At 41.4% G+C, this 24,091-nt stretch overlaps 2 protein-coding genes across 4 annotated transcripts in view; both read right to left on the bottom strand.

Annotated features, from left to right (window-relative positions):
• LOC109902929 (adhesion G-protein coupled receptor D2) overlaps nucleotides 1-8,200 on the bottom strand; it is a 126,237-nt gene extending 118,037 nt beyond the window's left edge. For all 3 annotated transcript variants that reach the window (XM_031786448.1, XM_031786446.1, XM_031786447.1), the window contains exons 1-4: nucleotides 7,912-8,200; nucleotides 7,690-7,726; nucleotides 2,944-2,968; nucleotides 1,930-2,163 (exon numbers count right to left, since the gene is read on the bottom strand). In XM_031786448.1, the coding sequence (XP_031642308.1) occupies nucleotides 1,930-2,163; nucleotides 2,944-2,968; nucleotides 7,690-7,726; nucleotides 7,912-7,928 (313 nt within the window). In that variant the 5' untranslated portion in view covers nucleotides 7,929-8,200. The remainder of the gene's footprint in view (nucleotides 1-1,929; nucleotides 2,164-2,943; nucleotides 2,969-7,689; nucleotides 7,727-7,911) is intronic.
• A 110-nt stretch (nucleotides 8,201-8,310) lies between these two features.
• Nucleotides 8,311-24,091, bottom strand: part of LOC109902249 (kinesin-like protein KIF14) — a 60,993-nt gene continuing 45,212 nt past the window's right edge. Inside the window, exons 25-29 of the mRNA XM_020498458.2 lie at nucleotides 20,799-20,951; nucleotides 20,401-20,523; nucleotides 14,064-14,138; nucleotides 10,762-10,903; nucleotides 8,311-10,460 (exon numbers count right to left, since the gene is read on the bottom strand). Coding sequence (XP_020354047.2) covers nucleotides 10,072-10,460; nucleotides 10,762-10,903; nucleotides 14,064-14,138; nucleotides 20,401-20,523; nucleotides 20,799-20,951 — 882 coding nt within the window. The 3' untranslated portion in view covers nucleotides 8,311-10,071. The remainder of the gene's footprint in view (nucleotides 10,461-10,761; nucleotides 10,904-14,063; nucleotides 14,139-20,400; nucleotides 20,524-20,798; nucleotides 20,952-24,091) is intronic.

Genomic DNA, 24,091 nt, shown 5'->3' with positions numbered 1-24,091 from the left:
GCTTTTTTACATGGCACATATTGCACTTTTCCTTTTTTTCTAACACTTAGTTTTTGCATTATTTAAACCAAATTGAACGTTTCATTATTTATTTGAGACTAAATTGATTTTATTGATGTTATTATATCAAGTTAAAATAAAAGTGTTGTAATTGTCATTATTACAAATATATATATAAAAATCGATTAATCGGTATCTGCTTTTTTTGGTCCTCCAATAATCGGTATCGGCGTTAAAAAATCATAATCGGTCGACCTCTAACAAAGACCCTACTGTGAGACATATCAAATCAAATCAAATGTATTTGTCACATACACATGGTTAGCAGATGTTAATGCAAGTGTAGCGAAATGCTTGTGCTTCTAGTTCCGACAATGCAGTAATAACCAACGAGTAATCTAACTAACAATTCCAAAACTACTACCTTATATACACACAAGTGAAAAGGGATAAAGAATATGTACATAAAGATATATGAATGAGTGATGGTACAGAGCGGCATCGGCAAGATGCAGTAGATGGTATCGAGTACAGTATATACATATGAGATGATTATGTAAACAAAGTGGCATAGTTTAAAGTGGCTAGTGATACATGTATTACATAAAGATGCAGTAGATGATATAGAGTACAGTATATACGTATACATATGAGATGAATAATGTAGGGTATGTAAACATTATATTAAGTAGCATTGTTTAAAGTGGCTAGTGATATATTTTACATCAATTCCTATTATTAAAGTGGCTGGAGTTGAGTCAGTGTGTTGGCAGCAGCCACTCAATGTTAGTGGTGGCTGTTTAACAGTCTGATGGCCTTGAGATAGAAGCTGTTTTTCAGTCTCTCGGTCCCAGCTTTGATGCACCTGTACTGACCTCGCCTTCTGGATGATAGCGGGGTGAACAGGCAGTGGCTCGGGTGGTTGTTGTCCTTGATGATCTTTATGGCCTTCTTTACTACCCTCTGGAGAGCCTTACGGTTGTGGGCGGAGCAGTTGCCGTACCAGGCGGTGATACAGCCCGACAGGATGCTCTCGATTGTGCATCTGTAGAAGTTTGTGAGTGCTTTTGGTGACAAGCCAAATTTCTTCAGCCTCCTGAGGTTGAAGAGGCGCTGCTGCGCCTTCTTCACGATGCTGTCTGTGTGGGTGGACCAATTCAGTTTGTCTGTGATGTGTACGCCGAGGAACTTAAAACTTACTACCCTCTCCACTACTGTCCCATCGATGTGGATAGGGGGGTGTTCCCTCTGCTGTTTCCTGAAGTCCACAATCATCTCCTTAGTTTTGTTGACGTTGAGTGTGAGGTTATTTTCCTGACACCACACTCCGAGGGCCCTCACCTCCTCCCTGTATGCCGTCTCGTCGTTGTTGGTAATCAAGCCTACCACTGTTGTGTCGTCCGCAAACTTGATGATTGAGTTGGAGGCGTGCGTGGCCACGCAGTCGTGGGTAGCATACTGTACATAGCCCATCTGTAAACAGCCCATCTATCTACCTCATCCCCATACTGCATTTATTTATTTGTCTTGCTCCTTTGCATCCCAGTATCTCTACTTGCACATTCATCTTCTGCACATCTACCATTCCAGTTTTTAATTGCTATATTGTAATTACTTCACCACCATGGCCTATTTATTGCCTTAACTCCCTTATCTTACCTCATTTGCACTCACTGTATATAGACTTTTTGTTTTCTTTTTTTCTACTGTATTATTGACTGTATGTTTTGTTTATTCCATGTGTAACTCTGTGTTGTTGTATGTGTCTAATTGCTATGCTTTATCTTGGCCAGGTCGTAGTTGCAAATGAGAACTTGTTCTCAACTAGCCTACCTGGTTAAATAAAGGTGAAATAAAGGTGAAATAAAAAATAAGGTGCTGAAATCTTAAAGCTGTCAAATATGGCAATGGCATAGTGACTGAACTCACTCTTTAAGTGTGTCATGACTTTCCTGCCAATCCACACGGGGTGGGTTATGTTCAGGGACTTTAAGAAGGTGGTGAGCTCTCGGTTCTCGAAGGTGTTGGATATCGTGGCTAAGGCCCCCGAGCGCTGGCTACAGAGGCGTCCGGCCCCATGCCACGGTAGCCTGTCGGGTACGTACTCATAGTAGGACTCGTCGTATGTGAACAGGGTCCTGCTCTCCAACGTCAAAGCTGTATCTGCCCAGAGAACACAAAGAGTGGTTGAGGAGGACATGTTCATTAGGGTACCAAATGTTTTGAAGTCTTTTGCCCAAAAAATCAGAAAATAAGCTTTTCTCATCGAACAGGTCCAGGTAGTCCCTTACCGTTCCAAGTCCGTTTTCACAAAATGGAAGGCTGTCGGAAACGAGGAGGCCCTATCTGAACTTGTCCAAAAAGAAAGCTACCCCCCCCCCCCCCCCCCCCCCACATTGCAATAGGTTTTCTAACATTTTGTTACAGTGTGCCCAAATGAACATGACCCTGGTTAACAACGGAGCTCACTATCGAGGAAATCGTATGCACTGCTAGGGAATACAGGGAGTTATCTTGGCTGTCGTTGCACTATGGCTTTCTTGGGCCACTGTTCAACCATGTTTTTGGTCAACAATACCCATTTTACATTATCTCAGCATAGTGGGAGATTAAGGACAGGAAAATGGCAACTGCTGGACGTACAGTATAACTGAGACCACATGCTCAAATTGTATTTGTCACATGCACCGAATACAACAGGTGTAGACCTTACCGTGAAATGCTTACTTACAAGCCCTTAACCAACCATATGGTTCAACCCCAATTAAGTGCGGTGAAGTCATGAGCTCTTACAATTGTACGAGAACTCAAATCATAACTATAGGTTATAACTTTGTCATACATGCCTTGCCAAATATGTTCATAGTGGCTGTTATGTAATGTTACTACCAGCTTTAACTCAGAATATATCACTTACATGTCAACAGATTAAAGACTACTTACCTGATGTACAGTGGTGAAACCAAATCTACAGAAATAAAACAAAACCTAGGTTAATGTATTATCATTTGATTCCTGACATTTGATGTCTTATCTAAATCGCTATCAAGTGTAACTAGTGGAATACTGGGGACCCCTACTATAAATAGGTATATAAACACATGTTGTAGTAAGAATAATATTTGTGCTTGTGAAGTAGCCTATGATAATGAAAATATGTCCATTTAGCTGTTTTAAAACAGCGTATGGTGTACACTAGCGTATTTATGGTCTGAGTAGCCTGACCATGTCTACGTTCCCTCGGCCGTATGGTCCCTCAGTTCCCACAGCCCTATGCTCCCTCAGTTCCCACAGCCCTATAATCCCTCAGTTCCCACAGCCCTATGTTCCCTCAGCCCTATGTTCCCTCAGCCCCATGTTCCCTCAGCCCCATGTTCCCTCAGCCCCATGTTCCCTCAGCCCCATGTTCCCTCAGCCCCATGTTCCCTCAGCCCCATGTTCCCTCAGCCCCATGTTCCCTCAGCCCCATGTTCCCTCAGCCCCATGTTCCCTCAGCCCCATGTTCCCTCAGCCCCATGTTCCCTTAGTTATATCTTCTAAACCCGGGGTCGGCAACCCAAATGAAAGGAAGAGATATTTTTAAACTTCCAGACACCAATGATTCAATACTAGACAGGGCAAACACATTTTGGTGATTTCTGGTATATCATCAAAATAATTCAATCAGTGCATGTTTTTGGACTCATTCATTAGTTTTTACACAATTAAGTACAATACCATTGAAAGTTAATGTTGAAAATGCTGCTGTCGCTGCTTCCTGTTGCCAAGATTTTGATGTCAATGTCAAAACACAGTTTTAAAGGGGTGGGGGTGGGGGGGGTTGCACTTTTGAAATTACCACAACTCAAAAACCACACAGAAACTGGAGATATTTTTACATCACTGGTTAGATGATAACCTGCAGAACACAGTAAGCTACTTAAGAATGGAATGTTGCATTGTTTCATGCGCTGAAATAAATTATCCCAGAAATTGTACATATGAACAAAAGCTTATTTCTCTCAAATTGTGCTGAAATATATTTACATCCCTGTTAGTGAGAATTTGTCCTTAGCCAAGATAATCCATCCACCTGACAGGTGTGGCATTTCAAGAAGCTTATTAAACAGCATGATCACTTAACAGACATACTTGTGCTGGGGACAGTAAAAGGCCACTCTAAAATGTGCTGTTTTGTCACTACACAATGCCACAGGTGTCTTAAGTTTTGAGGGACCGTGAAATTGGCATGCGGACTGCAGGAATGTCCACTCGAGCAAATTGCCAGAGAATTGAATGTCCATTTCTCTAACATAAGCCTCCTCCAAAGTCATTTTAGATCATTTGGCGGTACCTCCAACCGGCCTCACAACAACAGATCACGTGTATGGTATTGTGTGGGCGAGTGCACAATGTTGTGAACAGAGTGCCCCATGGTGGCGGTGGGGTTATTGTATGGGCAGGCATAAGCTACGGACAATGGATAGGTAGAGCCTTCAGCTTTCATGTAGAGACTGGCCTTCATGTCTTAAAGTAATGATGGACTGCCGTTTCTCTTTGCTTAATTGAGCTGTTCTTGCTCTAATATGGACTTGGTCTTTTACAAAATAGGGCTGTATTCTGTCTAGAGGTCGACCGATTAATAGGAATGGCCGATTAATTAGGGCCGATTTCAAGTTTTCTTAACAATCGGTAATCAGCATTTTTGGACACGATTATGGCCGATTACATTGCACTCCACGAGGAGACTGCGTGGCAGGCTGACCACCACAGTGAGTGCAGCAAGGAGGTAAGTTGCTAGCTATCAATCTTAGCATAATCAATAGTTAACTACACATGGTTGATGATATTACTAGTTTATCTAGCTTGTCCTGTGTTGCATATAATCGATGAGGTGCCTGTTAATTTATCATCGAATCACAGCCTACTTTGCCAAACGGTGAAGTAGGCTGATGAATTAACAATGAATTAACAAGCGCATTCGCGAAAAAAGCACAGTTGTTGCACCAATGTGTACCTAACCATAAACATCAATGCCTTTCTTAAAATCAAAACACAAGTATATATTTTTAAACCTGCATATTTGGTTAATATTGCCTGCTAACATGAATTTCTTTTAACTAGGGAAATTGTGTCACTTCTCTTGTGTTCTGTGCAAGCAGAGTCAGGGTATATGCAGCAGTTTCGGCTGCGTTTGCCAGCAGCTCTTCACAATGCGTAAAAGCATAACGCTGTTTATGACTTAAGCCTATCAACTCCCGAGATTAGGCTGGCAATACTAAAGTACCTATTAGATCATCCAATAGTCAAAGGTATATGAAATACAAATGGTATAGAGAGAAATAGTCCTATAATAACTACAACCTAAAACTTCTTACCTGGGAATATTGAAGACTCATGTTAAAAGGAACCACCAGCTTTCATATGTTTTTATTTTCTGAGCAAGAAACTTAAACGTTAGCTTTTTTACATGGCAAATATTGCACTTTTACTTTCTTCTCCAACACTTTGTTTTTGCATTATTTAAACCAAATTGAACATGTTTCATTATTTGAGACTAAATATATGATATTGATGTATTAGATTAAGTTCAAATAAAAGTGTTCATTCAGTATTGTTGTAATTGTCATTATTACAAGTATATATATATAAAAATCGGCCGACAAATTGGTATCGGCTTTTTTTGGTCTGTTAAGGATTTCCTCCTCTTCTTCCGAAGAGGAGAGGCGAAAAGGATCAGAGGACCAATATGCGGCGTGGTAAGTGTCCATGGTTCTTTTAATATGTAAACGTACACATGAACAACTGATTACAAAAAAAACAAGAAACGTGTGAAACCCTAAACAGCCCTATCTGGTGCAAAACACAGAGACAGGAACAATCACCCACAAACACACAGTGAAACCCAGGCTACCTAAGTATGATTCTCAATCAGAGACAACTAATGACACCTGCCTCTGATTGAGAACCATACTAGGCCGAAACATAGAAATACCCAAATAATAGAAAAACAAACATAGACTGCCCACCCAACTCACGCCCTGACCATACTAAATAAATACAAAACAAAGGAAATAAAGGTCAGAACGTGACATGGTCCTCCAATAATCGGTATTGGCGTTGAAAAATCTTAATTGGTCGACCTCTAATTCTGTATGCCAACCCTACCTTGTCACAACACAAATGATTGGCTCAAATGCATTAAGGAAAGAAATTCCACATATTAACAAGGCACACCTGTTAATTTAAATGCATTCCAGGTGACTACCTCATGAAGCTGGTTGAGAGAATGCCAAGAGTTTGCAAAGCTGTCATCAAGGCAAAGGGTGGCTACTTTGAAGAATCTCAAATTTAAAATATATTTTGATTTGTTGAACACTTTTTTGGTTACTACATGATTACATATGTGTTATTTGATCGTTTGGATGTCTTCACTATTATTCTACAATACAGAGTATAGTAAAAATAAAGAAAAACCCTGGAATGAGTAGGTGTGTCCAAACTTTTGACTGGTACCCTATATCATTCCGGTAAGACAAGGAATTAAGGCATGACACATTGCACAAGCGTTTTTAAAATGGCTGTGTTCCTATGGGAATTTGCACATGTTTAGAGCACCATCATTTTTTTTACAAATCCTTTTGGAACAGTAATTGGTGACATATTTTGTCTCAAACATAGACTTTCAAATCTATATTAGCCTTAACATTAGAATTTTTTCACAATACTGAAGATGGGTCAGCTCCTAGTGAAATTACCACCTACGGCAGCAAATATTGAGGTGGCTTATTTGAATGACCAATAAAAATACATTAATCACCGATTTGGCACATCATTGTGCAATTTAGGTCAAATAAAATAACCCAAATTAGCTAGCAATAGCACGCTAGCTAGCTAGATAAATGTCCATGAATGTTACATGCGTTTTGACCTGTCCCCAAATTAATATAGTTGGTTCAGAGTTCGTTTTGATATTTCAACCTGCGTGTCCTGATCGTGTCCGGTGTGGGTGGACAAAAATCAACATGCATGCGCGTGCCCAGTCTAGTATGCAACAACACACTTAGCTGTTCTACAAGTGGTCTGAGGCAGCGTTAGTTTACGAGCGTTTTCAAGTGCAACGTTAATAACGATGGTTTTGCGAAACAGCTAGGAGATTTGACTATGTTGCTACAAAGGTTCTAACGATGAACTTAGCTTTAAGAAGTTTTTGGAAGCCAGGCCCTGGACCGTACTCTCCATATATTCTAGTGAGTTTGCTGATACACATATTTTTTAATGTACACCAAATTCAAAAGGGATGACTTTAGATGCATGTACGGAATCCCATATTGAAAATATCCCACAATAAAATATGTTGGCCTGCAAGTGGGAGGGTTTTCAGCAGTTTAATTCAATTGTTTTCAGAATGTGCAAGGGAACCACACCTGCATAAGGTAAATCTGAACTACTGAGGAGTGTGTGGGAATGGCATGCATAGGAAAGGCGTACATTTCCTAAGTCTGAATCGAGCCCATATTCCCCAATATTGATGCCAATTATGATGGAAATTTGTTCAGTGGGTACTGAGTGAACATAGATCTTAAGAAACATTGGTTTAAGGGAGAATAGGGCTGAGTGAACATCCTTCATAAATTCAGTGTGAAAGTTCAATAACCCATTCCTTCAAATATAAAACATGCCCTAAAATAATGAAAACAGTGCACTTACAAGTAAATTGGGGTATAATATCCAAAACCACTGCATCCTTTGAAATGGAAGCCAATGTGAAATTGTTAGTACGGTTTTGGGAAATGATCCATCGATAAAGGCAATATAAATCAACTTAATTTAAAGGTTGCACCAAAAGACAAAAGCTACATGTCCAAATATAATTATTGAATTCTCACTTTAACATTTAAGTTAAAATGACTAACAGTAATTTACACCTACCTGAGATCGGACACCATCCGTTAATACTCAAGTTTTCGTGCGTTTTCTTTAGTCCACCTCCATCGACATTTCGAAGTCGTCGTGTGATTTAAAATACTTTCATCAATGAATCCTCCTGTGCTACATTTTCTCAACAAAAGTAATTAGCAAAAACAAATCGGTCGTTGTTTGCAACTCAAAAGTAGTAGATTCGATTTACTCTTCATGAGTTTGAGGGAACCTCCTAGGTGACATCAGATTTTATGAAGTGATGCAGAGCCTGAGTGCGCGAAGGGTGGGTATAAAAGCAGGGAGCCGTTTCAAGCTCTGCTGAGAGAAAAATAACGAACTTACTCACAAGCTGTTGCACAATATGCATAAAACGAGACCAAAATATGCATGTATAGCTCAACAAAAAAGTCCAGAAATATTCATTTATTATGCTCACTTTCAAATTGTGGCATGATTGTGAGGTATCAAATCTTTACCAAGAGATACAAAAAGTGTCAAGAGACAACAAAAAAATGACAAGTACTTTGTGCAAGGTTTAAGTGCAAAGTATAGTTGATCAAATGAATGAAACCACTCAGAAAAAGTTGTGATATGGGACACCTCTAACAGCATTGAGTGAGCTACATACAATACAGAAAATTGTTGCGCCTTCGCCTACATGTATAAATGCCAAAATGAGAAGATATTGCCCAAATGGTTTTACAATCCACTGCAGTACAATTCAATTAGTATACACATTTTATCAAAGTACTTTACAATCTGAAGAAATCCCTGTCTGACAAAATAAAGTATACTGAACAAAAATATAAATGTAAAGTGTTGGTCCCAAGTTTCATGAGCAGAAATAAAAGATCTAAGAAATGTTACGCACATTTGTGCACAAATGTGTTTAAATCCCTGTTAGTGAGCATTTCTACTTTGCAAAGACAATCCAGCCACCTGACAGCTGTGGCATATTAAAGAAGCTGTTTAAACAGCATAATCGTTACAGAGGTGTACTTTTGCAGGGGACAATAAAAGGCCACTCTAAAATGTGCTGTTTTGTAACACAATGCCACAGATGTCTCAAGTTGAGGAGCATGCAATTGGCATGCTGACTGCAGGAATGTCCACCAGAGCTGTTTGTTGCCTAGGAATGTTCATGTCCCTAACATAAGCCGCCTACGTTGTCATTTTAGAGAATTTCGCCATACGTCCAACCGGCCTCACAAGGGCAGACCACATGTAACCATGCCAGCCCAGGACCTCCACATCCGGCTTCTTCACCTGCGGGATGATCTGAGACCAGTCACCAGGACAGCTGATGAAACTGTGTGTTTTCACAATTGAAGAATTTCTGCATTAACTGTCAGAAATGGTCTCAGGGAAGCTCACCTCTGTGCTCGTAGTCCTCAACGGGGTCTTGACCTGACTGCAGTTTGCTGATGCCAACGTTGTGAACAGTGCTTCATTGTGGCAGTGGGGTTATGGTATGGGCAGGCATAATATACAGACAACGAACCCAATTACTTTTTATTGATGGCAATTTGAATGCAGAGATACCGTGACGAGATCCTGAAGCCCATTTTCATGAGCATGTTTGGGACGCTCTGGATCGACCTGTACAAGTGTTCTAGTTCCCGCCAATATCGAGCAATGTCGCACAGCCATGTCCCACTGGACATGAGGCAAATGGTGGTCACACCAGATACTAACTGGGTTTATGTTCCACATTCCTACTTTTTTATGGTATGTGATCAACTGATGCATATCTTTATTCCCAGTCATGAGAAATCCATAGATTAGGGCCTAATGAATGTATTTCAATTGACGGCTTATCCTTATATGAACTGTAACTCAGTAAAATCTTTGAAATTGTTGTATGTTGCGTTTACATTATATTTTTGTTCAGTGTATACATCTGGGGTTTTAGTGCAATTGGACAGAAAGACCTTTGATGTACATTCATTCTCTCTGTTGAGTCTTTCTATTAATGGCATTGAGCCTGTAACCTTTAACATCAATCATCTGGGTCGTGTTCATTAGAGCACACTGTAGCAAAAAAAAATGCAACGGAAACCGAAAACATTTGTTCCTCATTGGACAAGTTCAGATTGTACTACCTTCCCATTTCCTGCAGTTTCCTGCCTACTGAACAAGTACCTGATCAGCTGATCAACCCCCTGTGCATCAAACCCAATGTGCATCGTCATTAGATGAAGACAATCCTGAAGAGAGAGAAACAATCGTAGGGGCTCCTCTGTTCCTTTCCATGTCGGAAGCAACCAGGGTCCCCTCATTCCCCTGACCTCTTTCCCGTGTGCTCTTCTCTGAGCCAGAAGATCCCCTCTTCTCTTCAAGGCCCTGCGTGTTGAAGGCGGTACTCAGGGACTGCAGGGCAGAATGGAGCTCGTCCCGGGCTGCTATGACAGTCTCCAGGCAGGGCAGCTGTAGACTAGATGATGTGGTAGCCAGCCCTGTGCCGCCCCTGGGGAGGCCGTTAATGACTTTGTCGATGGTCTTGGAGGAGGAGGAGACAGCCTCTCGGCAGGTACTGAGGCTGGAGTCACTGCTTTTACCTGGTAAAGAGTTAAATACATGCATTTAACTTCTCGTTTGACTTCTTTAGGTCCCTATTGTGGCTAGAACCTAGCTTTCGTGGATGATTAGACTAATGATGGGCAGATAATAGAAACACATGTTTACAGTTCCACAATGTCGCTCAAATCTATCAATCAAAGTTGAAGTCACAAAAGGACAGGGAAATGAGAGGAAATCAAAAAGGAAGCCATTTTGGTCAGTTAAATGACAGGCATTATGTTTTTGTAGCAATGCTGAGGAAGCTGTGGCCTTGCTTCTAACAGGCCAGACAGTCAGTACCTCGGAGGGCGAGAGAGAGAGCAGCGTGAAGCTGCCTGATTGCCTGGTTGAGCTGGAACAGCTTGGCTGCTGTGTTCCTCACTCTGTGGAGCAGTGAGGGATCAGGGTCCTCAGCTCCCTTCTTGGAGCCTTCTTCCCAATCCTGTAGACAGACAGACACACGTTACAGTTGATGTCATTGGAAAACACACACACTTTAAAGTTGATGTCATTGGAAAATGGGGCCTTTCCAAGGGGATGAACCCTTTTCCTCACATACTGTAGCTAACCCTAATAAAGCCCTTCCTCCATACACTAGTTGTGCATAACTACTGTTGATTCCAATCAAATACTGTCTCACTACAACAGTGCAATTACAAAACATGTGACAATTTCAGGTCAATAATCATTGCCACCCTTGATAAAGATGAGCAAAAAAGCATGTATAAAATACTGCAGGCGCCAAAAAAGTTGAAAATGATTACACTAATACAATTGCTCAGAAGGAGATTTTGTTTAACAAGTAATAAAAATAAAAAATAATGTAAGATAGGGATGCCAATAATTTTGAGATCTGTTTTCAGTAGCACCCTACCTTTGCGAGGATAACGACACTGGCTTTTTTGAAAATGTTTTAAGAGATTGGAGAACACATTGGGAGGGATCTTACAATTCCACCACATGGAATCTTTCCAGATCCTTGAAATCCTTCATCTGCGCTTATGGACATGGACTTGCTCTCTTCAACTCAAACCAGAGGTTTTCAATGTGGTTCAAGTCTGGGTGTGTGCTTGGGGTTATCGTCATGCTGGAAGATCCACTTGCGGCCAAGTCTCAGCCTCCTGGCAAAGGCAACCAGGTTTTTGGCTAAAATGTCCTGGTTAAGTTCATGATGCTGTTGTCCTAAACAAAGGCCACAAGACCAGTGGAAGCAAAATAACCCCATAAAATCCTACGTATTTTAACGTAGGCATGAGGTACTCTTCTGCACATGCTTCCATTTTTTCTACGCCAAACCCACCACTGGTGTGCGTGGCCAAAGAGCTACATTTTCACATCAACAGACCATAGCACCATGAAGTATGATAAACAACGTTGGCACCGGTGCTATGGCTAGTTTCAAAACTATGAAATAACACAGAATCATGTGGTAACATACCAAAGAAAAAGTGTTTAAACAAATCAAAACATGCCAATTCATCACAAAGGTGTTCGATGGAGTTGGTCAGGGCTCTGTGCAGGCCAGTCAAGGTCTTCCACACCAATCTTGAAAAAACATTTCTGTATGGACATCGATTTGTGCACGGGGGCATTGTCATGCTGAAACAGGAAAGGGCCTTCCCCAAACTGTTGTCAGAAAGTTGGAAGCACAGAATCATCTAGAATGTCATTGTATACTGTAGCGTTATGATTTTCCTTCATTTTAACTATAGGGCCAAGCCAGAAGCATGAAAAACAGTAACAGACCATTATTCCTCCTCCACCCAACTTTACAGGTACTTCCTGGTGTCCGCCAAACCCAGATTCATTCATCGGACTGCCAGATGGTGAAGGGTGATTTCACTCCAGAGAGCAGTTTCCACTGCTCCAGAGTGCAATGGCGGCAAGCTTTACACCACTCCTGCCGACGCTTGGCATTGTGCATGGCTATCTTAGAATTGTGTGCGGCTGCCATGGAAACCCATTTTATGAAGCTGCCGACGAACAGTTCTTGGGCGAACAATGCTTCCAGAGGCAGTTTGTAACTCGGTAGTGAGTGTTGCACCCAAGGACAGACGATTTGTACACACTACGCGCTTCAGCACTCGACGGTCCCTTTCTGTGAGCTTGTGTGGCCTACCACTTCGCGGCTGAGCCGTTGTTGCTCCGAGACGTTTCCACTTCACAATAACAGCACTTACAGTTGACCGTGGCAGCTCTAGCAGGGCAGAAATTTGTTGAACTGACTTGTTGGAAAGGTGGCATCCTATGATGGTGCCACGTTGAATGTCACTGAGCTCTTCAGTAAGGCCATTGTACTGCCAATATTTGTCTTTGGAGATAGCATTATGTAGTCTAAATTAGCCTAGCTAATGTTAGGTATCTGGCCATCTTAACTAGCTTCTCTCGGTTTGATGCAATCAAGAAAGGTACTATGTAATCAGATGAGATGACAAATAACTAGCAATAAATTAGTCTACCAGTGCGAGTCGACTGTTGCCATGCCACCACCTCCCTGCTCCCATTGTCACTCACATTTGAGCTGCTGCTCTGCTAATAAAGTAGCTCCTCCTACTAACGTTACAGCATTGTCGAGTTAGAACATTAAGAAAAAATACCTATCATTCAGACCCCTACTCTCAAGTCAGCAAGACTTTGAGAGCTGGCGTCAGCCAGACAAGGTTGCCTCTGCCAGGGGGCTGAAACTTGGCAGCAAGATGATCTTCCAGCAAGACAATAACCCCAAACATGAATCAAAATCCACAGAAATGGTTCAACAGACACAAAATTTGAATTGAAGAAAGTCCATAAAAGCAGGCAAAGTATATCAAGAATCTGGAAAGATTATGTACGGCGCAATGGTCTAAGATCCCTTCCAACATGTTCTCAAATCTCATAAAATATTTAAGAAAACATCTCAGTGTCGTAGGGTGTCAGGGTGCTAGAGTTTAGAAAATTTGTGTCAATTATTTTCACCCTCATCTTTTTTAGATTGTTTTTTATTTTTACTAGTGGTTAAACAAAAATGTTATTTATGCAATTGCATTAGCGTAAAATAATATAATTTCACATTTTCTTTGAGCATACACAATATTTGTATAAAAAAAGTGTAACAAGGGTGCCAATAATTATGGAACTGGCTGCATCTGCATTTCACTATCATGAAAATACAGTAGCAACAAATAAAACCATGGCTCTCCCAGAGGCCCACAGAGATTCAAAATGTGTCTGGTTTTGCTCATCCAATCCCTTTGTTTGAAGACAATGGGGGTGGAGGTCCGGGGGAAAGATGTCCTCTCCTTTGTCCCAATCGCGTAGCGCAGCCGATGATCGACAATAACAAAGACGCTAGTTTGTGAGTGGCAGATAATGGCAAACAAGCACGTTAACGGTGACTGATGGCACTTCATTCAACACATCCATTACCTGAACGATGTGCTCAACGTGAGACTGTGGCGATAAGGCTGACAGGGGTGGCAAGGTTTTTTACAAGAGCCATAAAAGCTGATTCGCACCTTTTAACGTGCTGGCTGTGGGAGGGGCTATTAATCTGGAGAGTTTAACCCCATGTCAAGAAAGATAGATGGGCTGGTTGGGTTTGTTATTGTTCGCCCAGTGCTCACCGTCATGTGGCAGTGGATGTAGCTCTGGAGAGCACAGGACAGGTCCAGCATCTTTGACTTGAGGCTCTGCAAAACCTGCCAGAAACATATAGACCATATGGTATCTTGTTTGGAGACTGATGCTTGATAATAGAGACAGAGGCAATCGAAAGAAACAATCCAGAATAACATTGCAAAATTATTTACCCTATGCAAATCATTGATGCCATTCATGGCTTTAAAATGTAATTTCTTTACTTAACTTTTTAACATAACATTTCTCTGATGCCAAAACCTCAAGAATCCATCTCAAGGATTTCTACCGTTCAACAGTTTGGGGTCAGTTAGAAATGTCCTTGTTTTTGAAAGAAAAGCACATTTTATGTCCATTAAAATGACATCAAATTGATCAGAAATACAGTGTAGACATTGCTAATGTTGTAAATGACTATTGTAGCTGGAAACAGAAGATATTTTATGGAATATCTACATAGTCCCATTATCAGCAACCATCACTACCTGTGTTCCAATGGCACGTTGTGTTAGCTAATACAAGTTCATCATTTTAAAAGGCTAATTGTTCATTAGAAAACCCTTATGCAATTATGTTAGCGCAGTTGAAAACTGTTATTTTCCACACAAAAAAGAAGCAATAAAACTGTCCTTTAGTTTGAATATCTGGAGTATCAGCTTCTGTGGGTTCGATTACGGGCTCAAAATGGCCAGAAACGAAGTTCTTTCTTCTGAAACTCGTCAGTCTAATCTTGTTCTGACAAACGAAGGCTATTCCATGCGAGAAATTGCCAAGAAACTAAAGATCTCGTACAACATTATGTACTACTCCCTTCAAAGAACAGCACAAACTGGCTCAACCAGAATAGAAAGAGGAGTGGGAGGCACCGGTGCACAACTGAGCAAGGGGACAAGTACAGTGGCTTGGGAAAGAATTCACCCCCTTGGCATTTTTCCTATTTTTTTGGCTTAAAACCTGGAATTAAAATAGATTAAACATGCCTACCACTTTGAAGATTGTTTCACAACAAACAAGAAATAACACCCAAAAAAATTGAGCGTACATAACTATGCACCCTCCCAAAGTCAATACTTTGTAGAGCCAACTTTTTCAGCAATTACAGCTGCAAGTCTCTTGGGGTATGTCTCTATAAGTTTGGCACATCAAGCCACTGGGATTTTTGCCCATTCTTCAAGGCAAAACTGCTCCAGCTCCTTCAAGTAGGAGTGGTTCCGCTAATAAAAAGCCATCTTTAAGTTATACCACAGATTTTCAATTGAATTGAGGTCTGGGCTTTGACTTGGCCATTCCAAGACATTTAAATGTTTCACCTTAAACCACTCGACTGTTGCTTTAGCAGTATGCTTAGGGCCATTGTCCTGCTGGAAGGTGAACCTCTGTACCAGTCTCAAATCTCTGGAAGATTGAAACAGGTTCCCCTCAAGAAATTCCCTGTATTTAGCGCCATCCATCATTCGTTCAATTCTGACCAGTTTCCCCAGTCCCTGCCGATGACAAACATGGGGATGGTATTCTCGGGGTGATGAGAGGTGTTGTGTTTGTGCCAGACATAGCGTTTTCCTTGATGGCCAAAAAGCTAAATTTTAGTCTCATCTGACCAGAGTACCTTCTTCAATATGTTTGGAGAGTCTCCCACATGCCTTTTTTTTTCATTAAGCTATGGCTTTTTTTCTGGCCACTCTTCTGTAAAGCCCAGCTCTGTGGAGTGTATGGCTTAAAGTAGTACAATGGCCATATACTCCAATCTCTGCTGTGGAGCTTTGCAGCTCCTTCAGGGTTATCTTTGGTCTCTTTGTTGCCTCTCTGATTAATGCCCTTCTCGCCTGGTCCGTGAGTTTTGGTGGGCAGCCCGCTCTTGGTAGGTTTGTTGTGGTGCCATATTCTTTCAATTTTTGTATAACGGATTTAAAATGGTGCGCAGTGGGATGTTCAAAGATCTGATAGATTTTGTTAAAACCCAACCCTGATCTGTACTTCTCCACAACTTAGTCCCTGACCTGTTTGGTGAGCTCCTTGGTGCCACTTGGTGCCACTTGCTTGGTGGTGCCCCTTGCTTAGTGGTGTTGCAGACTCAGGGGCCTTTCAAAACATGTGTATATACAGTGAGGGAAAAAAGTATTTGATCCCCTGCTGATTTTGTACGTTTGCCCACTGACAAAGAAATTATCAGTCTATAATTTTAATGGTAGGTTTATTTGGACAGTGAGAGACAGAATAACAACAACAAAAAATCCAGAAAAACACATGTCAAAAATGTTATAAATTGATTTGCATTTTAATGAGGGAAATAAGTATTTGACCCCTCTGCAAAACATGACTTAGTACTTGGTGGCAAAACCCTGGTTGGCAATCAGAGGTCAGACGTTTCTTGTAGTTGGCCACCAGGTTTGCACACATCTCAGGAGGGATTTTGTCCCACTCCTCTTTGCAGATCTTCTCCAAGTCATTAAGGTTTCGAGGCTGACATTTTAGCAGGCAAAATTAACCAGGTGAAATTGTGTCACTTCTCTTGCGTTCATTGCACGCAGAGTCAGGGTATATGCAACAGTTTGGGCCGCCTGGCTCATTGCGAACTAATTTGCCCGAATTTTACGTAATTATGACATAACATTGAAGATTGTGCAATGTAAAAGCAATATTTAGACTTAGGGATGCTAAATATGCAGGTTTAAAAATATATACTTCTGTGTATTGATTTTAAGAAAGTCTTTGATGTTTATGGTTAGGTACATATTGGAGCAACGACAGTCCTTTTTCGCGAATGCGCACCGCATCGATTATATGCAACGCAGGACACGCTAGATAAACTAGTAATATCATCAACCATGTGTAGTTATAACTAGTGATTATGATAGATTTTTTTTTTATAAGATAAAGTTTAATGCTAGCTAGCAACTTACCTTGGCTTCTTACTGCATTTGTGTAACAGGCAGGCTCCTCGTGAGGCAGGTTGTTAGAGCGTTGGAATAGTTAACCTTAAGGTTGCAAGATTGAATCCCTGAACTGACAAGGTAAAAAAAAAAAATCTCCAAAAATACAGATTTTCGATTGTTATGAAAACTTGAAAATCGGTCCTAATTAAATTGGCCATTCCGATTAATCGGTCGACCTCTAAAACAGACGCCGCACAAGTCCTCAACTGGCAGCTTCATTGAAGAGTACCCGCAAAACACCAGTCTCAACATCAACAGTGAAGAGGCGACTTCAGGATGCTGGCCTTCTAGGCAGAGTTCCTCTGTCCAGTGTCTGTTATTTTGCCCATCTTAATCTTTTCTTTTTATTGGCCAGTCTGTGATATGGCTTATTCTTTGCAACCCTGCCTAGAAGGCCAGCATCCCGGAGTGCTACCTACTAGAAGGCCAGCAACTGAGCAAGAGGACACTAATGTACATGTCCTCTTGCTCTGTTGTGCATTAGGGCCTCCCACTCTTTCTACTCTGGTTAGAGACAATTTGCACTGTTCTGTGAAGGTAGTAGTACACAGAGCTCTTCAGTTTCTTGGCAATTTCTCAAATGGAATAGCCTTCATTTCTCAGAACAAGATTAGACTGACGAATTTCAGAAGAAAGTAATTTGTTTCTGACCATTTTGAGCCTGTAATCAAACCCACAAAATGCTGATGCTCCAGATACTCAACTAGTCTAAAGACGGACAGTTTTATTGCTTCTTTAATCAGAGTTTGTTTTACTCACTGCTTTAGCACACTCCGCCAACCCTGATGTCCTTGCCCGGTCTGAATCCTGGCTCAGGAAGGCCACCAAAAATGAGATTTCCAACTACAACATTTTCCGTCAAATAGAACTGCCAAAGGAGGAGTTGCAGTCTACTGCAGAGATAGCCTGCAAAGTTCTATCATACTTACCAGGTCTATGCCCATACACTTCTAATTTTAAAATGAATCTCTCCAGAAACAAGTATCACACTGTTGACGCCTATTATAGACCCCCCTCAGCTCCCAGCAGTGCCCTGGACACCATACATGAATTGATTGCCCCCCATCTATCTTCAGAGTTCGTTCTGTTAGGTGACCTAAACTGGGATATGCTTAACACCCCGGCCGTTCTACAATCTAAGCTAGATGCCCTCAATCTCACACAAATTATCAAGGAACCCACTAGGTACAACCCTAAATACGTAAACACGAGCACCCTCATAGATATCATCCTTACCAACCTGCCCTCTAAATGCACCTCTGCTGTTTTCAAACAGGATCTCAGCGATCACTGCCTCATTGCCTGCATCCTTTATGGGTCCGCGGTCAAACGACCACCCCTCATCACTGTCAATCCCTAAAACACTTCTGTGAGCAGGCCTTTCTAATCGACCTGGGTATCCTGAAGGATATTGATCTCATCCCGTCAGTAGTGGATGCATGGTTGTTCTTTAAAATAAATTTCCTCACCATCTTAAATAAGCATGCCACATAAAAAAAAATGAGGAACTAAGAACAGATATATCCCTTGGTTCACTCAAGACATGACTGCCCTCGACCAGCACAAAAACATCCTGTGGCGTAACACACTAGCATCGAATAATCCCCGCGATATGCAACTTTTCAGGGAAGTCAAGAACCAATACACACAGTCAGTTAGGAAAGCGAAGGCTAGCTTTTTCAAACAGAAATTTGCTTCCTTCAGCAATAATTCCAAAAAGTTTAGGGACACTGTAAAGTCCATGGAGAATAAGAGCACCTCCCAGCTGCCCACTGCACTGAGGCTAGGAAACACTGTCAACACCGATAAATCCACGATAATCGAGAATTTCAATAAGCATCTCTCTATGGCTGGCCATGCTTTCCTCCTGGCTACCCCTACCCCGGGCAACAGCTCCGCACCCCCCGCAACTACTTGCGCAAGCCTCCCAGCTACTCCTTCATGCAAATCTAGATGGCAGATGTTCTGAAAGAGCTGCAAAACCTGGAACCGTACAAATCAGCTGGGCTAGACAATCTGGACCCTTTCTTTCTAAAAATTATCCACCTCCATTACTGCAACCCCTATTACTAGCCTGTTCAACCTCTCTTTCGTATCATCCGAGATTCCTAAAGGTTGAAAAGCTGCAGCGGTCATCTCCTTCTTCACAGGGGGTGACACTCTAGATCCAAACTGTTATTGACATATATCCATCTTGCCCTGGCTTTCTAAAGTCTGTTGTCCGGACCTCTGACAGTCTCTATGGGGGTTCAATTCTCGGGTGACTCTTTTCTCTGTATATATCTATGATGTCGCTCTTGTTGCGGGTGATTCCTTGATCCACCTTTACGCAGACGACACCAATCTGTATACATCTGGCCCTTCTTTGGACACTGTGTTAATAAACCTCCAAACGAGCTTCAATGCCATACTACAACACTCCTTCCATTGCTTCCAACTGCTCTTAAACCCTAGTAAAACTAAATGCATGCTCTTCAACCAATCGCTGCCTGCACCCACCCGCCCAACTAACATCACTACTCTGGACGGTTCTGACTTAGAATATGTGGACAACTACAAATGCCTAATTGTCTGGCTAGACTATAAACTCTCCTTCCAGACATTAAGCATCTCCAATCCAAAATTAAATCTAGAATCGGCTTCCTATTTCGCAACAAAGCATCCTTCACTCATGCTGCCAAACATACCCTCGTAAAACTGACTATCCTACCGATCCTCGACTTCGGGGATGTCATTTACAAAATCGCCTCCAACACTCTACTCAGCAAACTGAATGCAGTCTATCACAGTAATTGTAATTACTTCGCTACTATGGCCTATTTATTGCCTTACCTCCTTACTCCATTTGCACACATTGTATATAGATTTTTCTATTGTGTTATTGACTGTACTTTTGTTTATCCCACGTTTAACTCTGTTTATTGTCGCACTGCTTTGCTTTATCTTGGCCAGGTCGCACTTGTAAATGAGAACTTGTTCTCAACTGGCCTACTTGGTGTTAAAGAAAGGTGGAGGGGGAAAAAACGGTTTTCAGCTGTGCTAACATAATTGCAAAAGGGTTTTCTAATGATCAATTAGCCTTTAAAAATGATGAACTTGTATTAGCTAACAACGTGCCATTGGAACACAGGAGTGATGGTTGCTGATAATGGGCCTCTGTACGCCGATGTAGATATTCAATTTTTTTTTATCACCCATTTCCAGCTACAATAGTCATTCAACGTCTACACTGTATTTCTGATCAATGTGATGTTATTTTAATGTTACTGACGTTACTTTCAAAAACAAGGACATTTCTAACTGACGCCAAACTGTTGAACGGCAGTGTATATCAAAACAATTCCTATAGAGAAGTCATATAGACAGTGATATTAAAATGGTGGCTACGTACCGGAGTCCTGGGATAGGCCAGCTGCGCATCTCTCAGCATCTTGTTGGAGATTGTCAGACCCTCTTCCAGGAGAGAGTGCACCCCTTTACAAGTCCCCTCCAAAAGAGACAGGGCCACAGACCGCTGGGGAAAGAGAAACGACCAACAACTTTTGAGAGACGCTTTCTTTACCCTCCGCAAACCAGCGTGATTAGCCATGTGTCATTGGGTCCAGTTATATCATTATTCTGAATTGAGGAGGGGAGTGGAGATGAAGCATCCAGGCAGGATGCATCATGGCTTCGTTATTTCCACCAAAGCCTTCATGCTCAGTATCTTATCCATTCTCAATCAATATCAAAGGCAGTATATGGTGAGAGTGTGAGTAGGAGAGAGACAGACAGTGTGGTAACATTTACCTTGCCTGTGGCCTCAGAGCCCAGCTCGGTCAAATGGAGCTGGGTGGCAGTAAGCACGGCCAGGTGGCTGATGACCAGCAGTGCCGTGTCCAGACACTGACCACTCTTCCTGTGGGCCTCGGTCACCATGGACGAGATCTCAGAGTCACAGCCCTGGTCACAGCCCATGGGAATTGGATGTTAAATAACATAAAATAATATTTGAATAAAATAAAACACTTGCACTTGTCTTTTCCTACTACCACTGACTTTGCTGATAACTACTTTAATAATTGAAATGTGGTTGTCTTAATTAGCCAAAGTAAAAATAATGCACTAACTGCATTAAAGATATTTTATTTGTCACTGGCCGACACACAATACCCCACCATGTCAAAATGGAATTACGTTTTTAGAACATGTTACAAATTAATTCAAAATGAAAAGCTGATGTGTCTCGAGTCAATAACTATTCAACCTGGGTTATGGCAAGCCTAAATAAGTTCAGGAGTAAAAATGTGCTTAACAAGTCACATAACATTGTAGTTACTCCACAATACTAACCTAATTGAGAGAAAAAAGAAGGAAGCCTGTACAGAATACAAATATTCCAAAACATGCATCCTGTTTGCACAAGGCACTAAAGTAATACTACAAACAAATGTGGCAAATTTGGGGCAAATCCAGTAGAACGCATTACAGAGTACCACTCTCCATATTTTCAAGCATACAGTGCCTTGCGAAAGTATTCGGCCCCCTTGAACTTTGCGACCTTTTGCCACATTTCAGGCTTCAAACATAAAGATATAAAACTGTATTTTTTTGTGAAGAATCAACAAAAAGTGGGACACAATCATGAAGTGGAACGACATTTATTGGATTTTTCAAACTTTTTTAACAAATCAAAAACTGAAAAATTGGGCGTGCAAAATTATTCAGCCCCTTTACTTTCAGTGCAGCAAACTCTCTCCAGAAGTTCAGTGAGGATCTCTGAATGATCCAATGTTGACCTAAATGACTAATGATGATAAATACAATCCACCTGTGTGTAATCAAGTCTCCGTATAAATGCACCTGCACTGTGATAGTCTCAGAGGTCCGTTAAAAGCGCAGAGAGCATCATGAAGAACAAGGAACACACCAGGCAGGTCCGAGATACTGTTGTGAAGAAGTTTAAAGCCGGATTTGGATACAAAAAGATTTCCCAAGCTTTAAACATCCCAAGGAGCACTGTGCAAGCGATAATATTGAAATGGAAGGAGTATCAGACCACTGCAAATCTACCAAGACCTGGCCGTCCCTCTAAACTTTCAGCTCATACAAGGAGAAGACTGATCAGAGATGCAGCCAAGAGGTCCATGATCACTCTGGATGAACTGCAGAGATCTACAGCTGAGGTGGGAGACTCTGTCCATAGGACAACAATCAGTCGTATATTGCACAAATCTGGCCTTTATGAAAGAGTGGCAAGAAGAAAGCCATTTCTTAACTTCTTGGATATAGGGGGCGCTCTTTTAATTTATGGATAAAAAAACGTGCCCGTTTTAAGCGCAATATTTTGTCACGAAAAGATGCTCGACTATGCATATAATTGGCAGCTTTGGAAAGAAAACACTCTAAGGTTTCCAAAACTGCAAAGATATTATCTGTGAGTGCCATGCTCATGCTACAGGCGAAACCAAGATGATACTTTAACCAGGAAATGGGCAGAATTTTCAAAGCTCTGTTTTCTATTGTCTCCTTATATGGCTGTGAATGCGCCGGGAATGAGCCTGCCCTTCCTATCGTTTCTCCAAGGTGTCTGCAGCATTGTGACGTATTTGTAGGCATATCATTGGAAGATTGGCCATGTCCTTTGTGTAAATTTGTGCGTAATCTTCAGCCACAGGCATTTTCTCCTGGGATTCAGAGGGGATAGCAGACTTCCACGAATGATATATCATCGAAGAGATATGTGAAAAACACCTTGAGGATTGGTCCTAAACAACGTTTGCCATGTTTCAGTCGATATTATGGAGTTAATTTGGAAAAAAGTTTGACGTTTTGAAGACTGAATTTTCGTTTTCTTTTGGTAGCCAAACGTGACGCACCAAACGGAGCAATTTCTCCTAAACAAATCATCTTTCAGGAAAAACGGAGCATTTGCTATCTAACTGAGAGTCTCCTCATTGAAAACATCTGAAGTTCTTCAAAGGTAATGATTTTATTTGAATGATTTTCTGTTTTTTGTAAAAATGTTGCCTGCTAATGCTAACGCTAAATGCTACGCTGACAGCGCTAGCTGTTACACAAATGCTTATTTTGCAATGGTTGAGAAGCATATTTTGAAAATCTGAGATGAGTGTTTTATTTATTTATTTATTTTTATTTTACCTTTATTTAACCAGGTAGGCAAGTTGAGAACAAGTTCTCATTTACAATTGCGACCTGGCCAAGATAAAGCAAAGCAGTTCGACAGATAAAACGACACAGAGTTACACATGGAGTAAAAACAAACATACAGTCAATAATGCAGTATAAACAAGTCTATATACAATGTGAGCAAATGAGGTGAGAAGGGAGGTAAAGGCAAAAAAGGCCATGATGGCAAAGTAAATACAATATAGCAAGTAAAATACTGGAATGGTAGTTTTGCAATGGAAGAATGTGCAAAGTAGAAATAAAAAATAATGGGGTGCAAAGGAGCAAAATAAATTAATTAATTAAAATTAAATACAGTTGGGAAAGAGGTAGTTGTTTGGGCTAAATTATAGGTGGGCTATGTACAGGTGCAGTAATCTGTGAGCTGCTCTGACAGTTGGTGCTTAAAGCTAGTGAGGGAGATAAGTGTTTCCAGTTTCAGAGATTTTTGTAGTTCGTTCCAGTCATTGGCAGCAGAGAACTGGAAGGAGAGGCGGCCAAAGAAAGAATTGGTTTTGGGGGTGACTAGAGAGATATACCTGCTGGAGCGTGTGCTACAGGTGGGAGTTGCTATGGTGACCAGCGAGCTGAGAAAAGGGGGGACTTTACCTAGCAGGGTCTTGTAGATGACATGGAGCCAGTGGGTTTGGCGACGAGTATGAAGCGAGGGCCAGCCAACGAGAGCGTACAGGTCGCAATGGTGGGTAGTATATGGGGCTTTGGTGATAAAACGGATTGCACTGTGATAGACTGCATCCAATTTGTTGAGTAGGGTATTGGAGGCTATTTTGTAAATGACATCGCCAAAGTCGAGGATTGGTAGGATGATCAGTTTTACAAGGGTATGTTTGGCAGCATGAGTGAAGGATGCTTTGTTGCGAAATAGGAAGCCAATTCTAGATTTAACTTTGGAT

The sequence above is a fragment of the Oncorhynchus kisutch genome, linkage group LG13 (assembly GCF_002021735.2).
Source record: "Oncorhynchus kisutch isolate 150728-3 linkage group LG13, Okis_V2, whole genome shotgun sequence".
Taxonomy (NCBI): Eukaryota; Metazoa; Chordata; class Actinopteri; order Salmoniformes; family Salmonidae; genus Oncorhynchus; species Oncorhynchus kisutch.
Note: the sequence above shows the minus strand (reverse complement) of the source record. Positions and strands in the feature narration are given on the sequence as shown.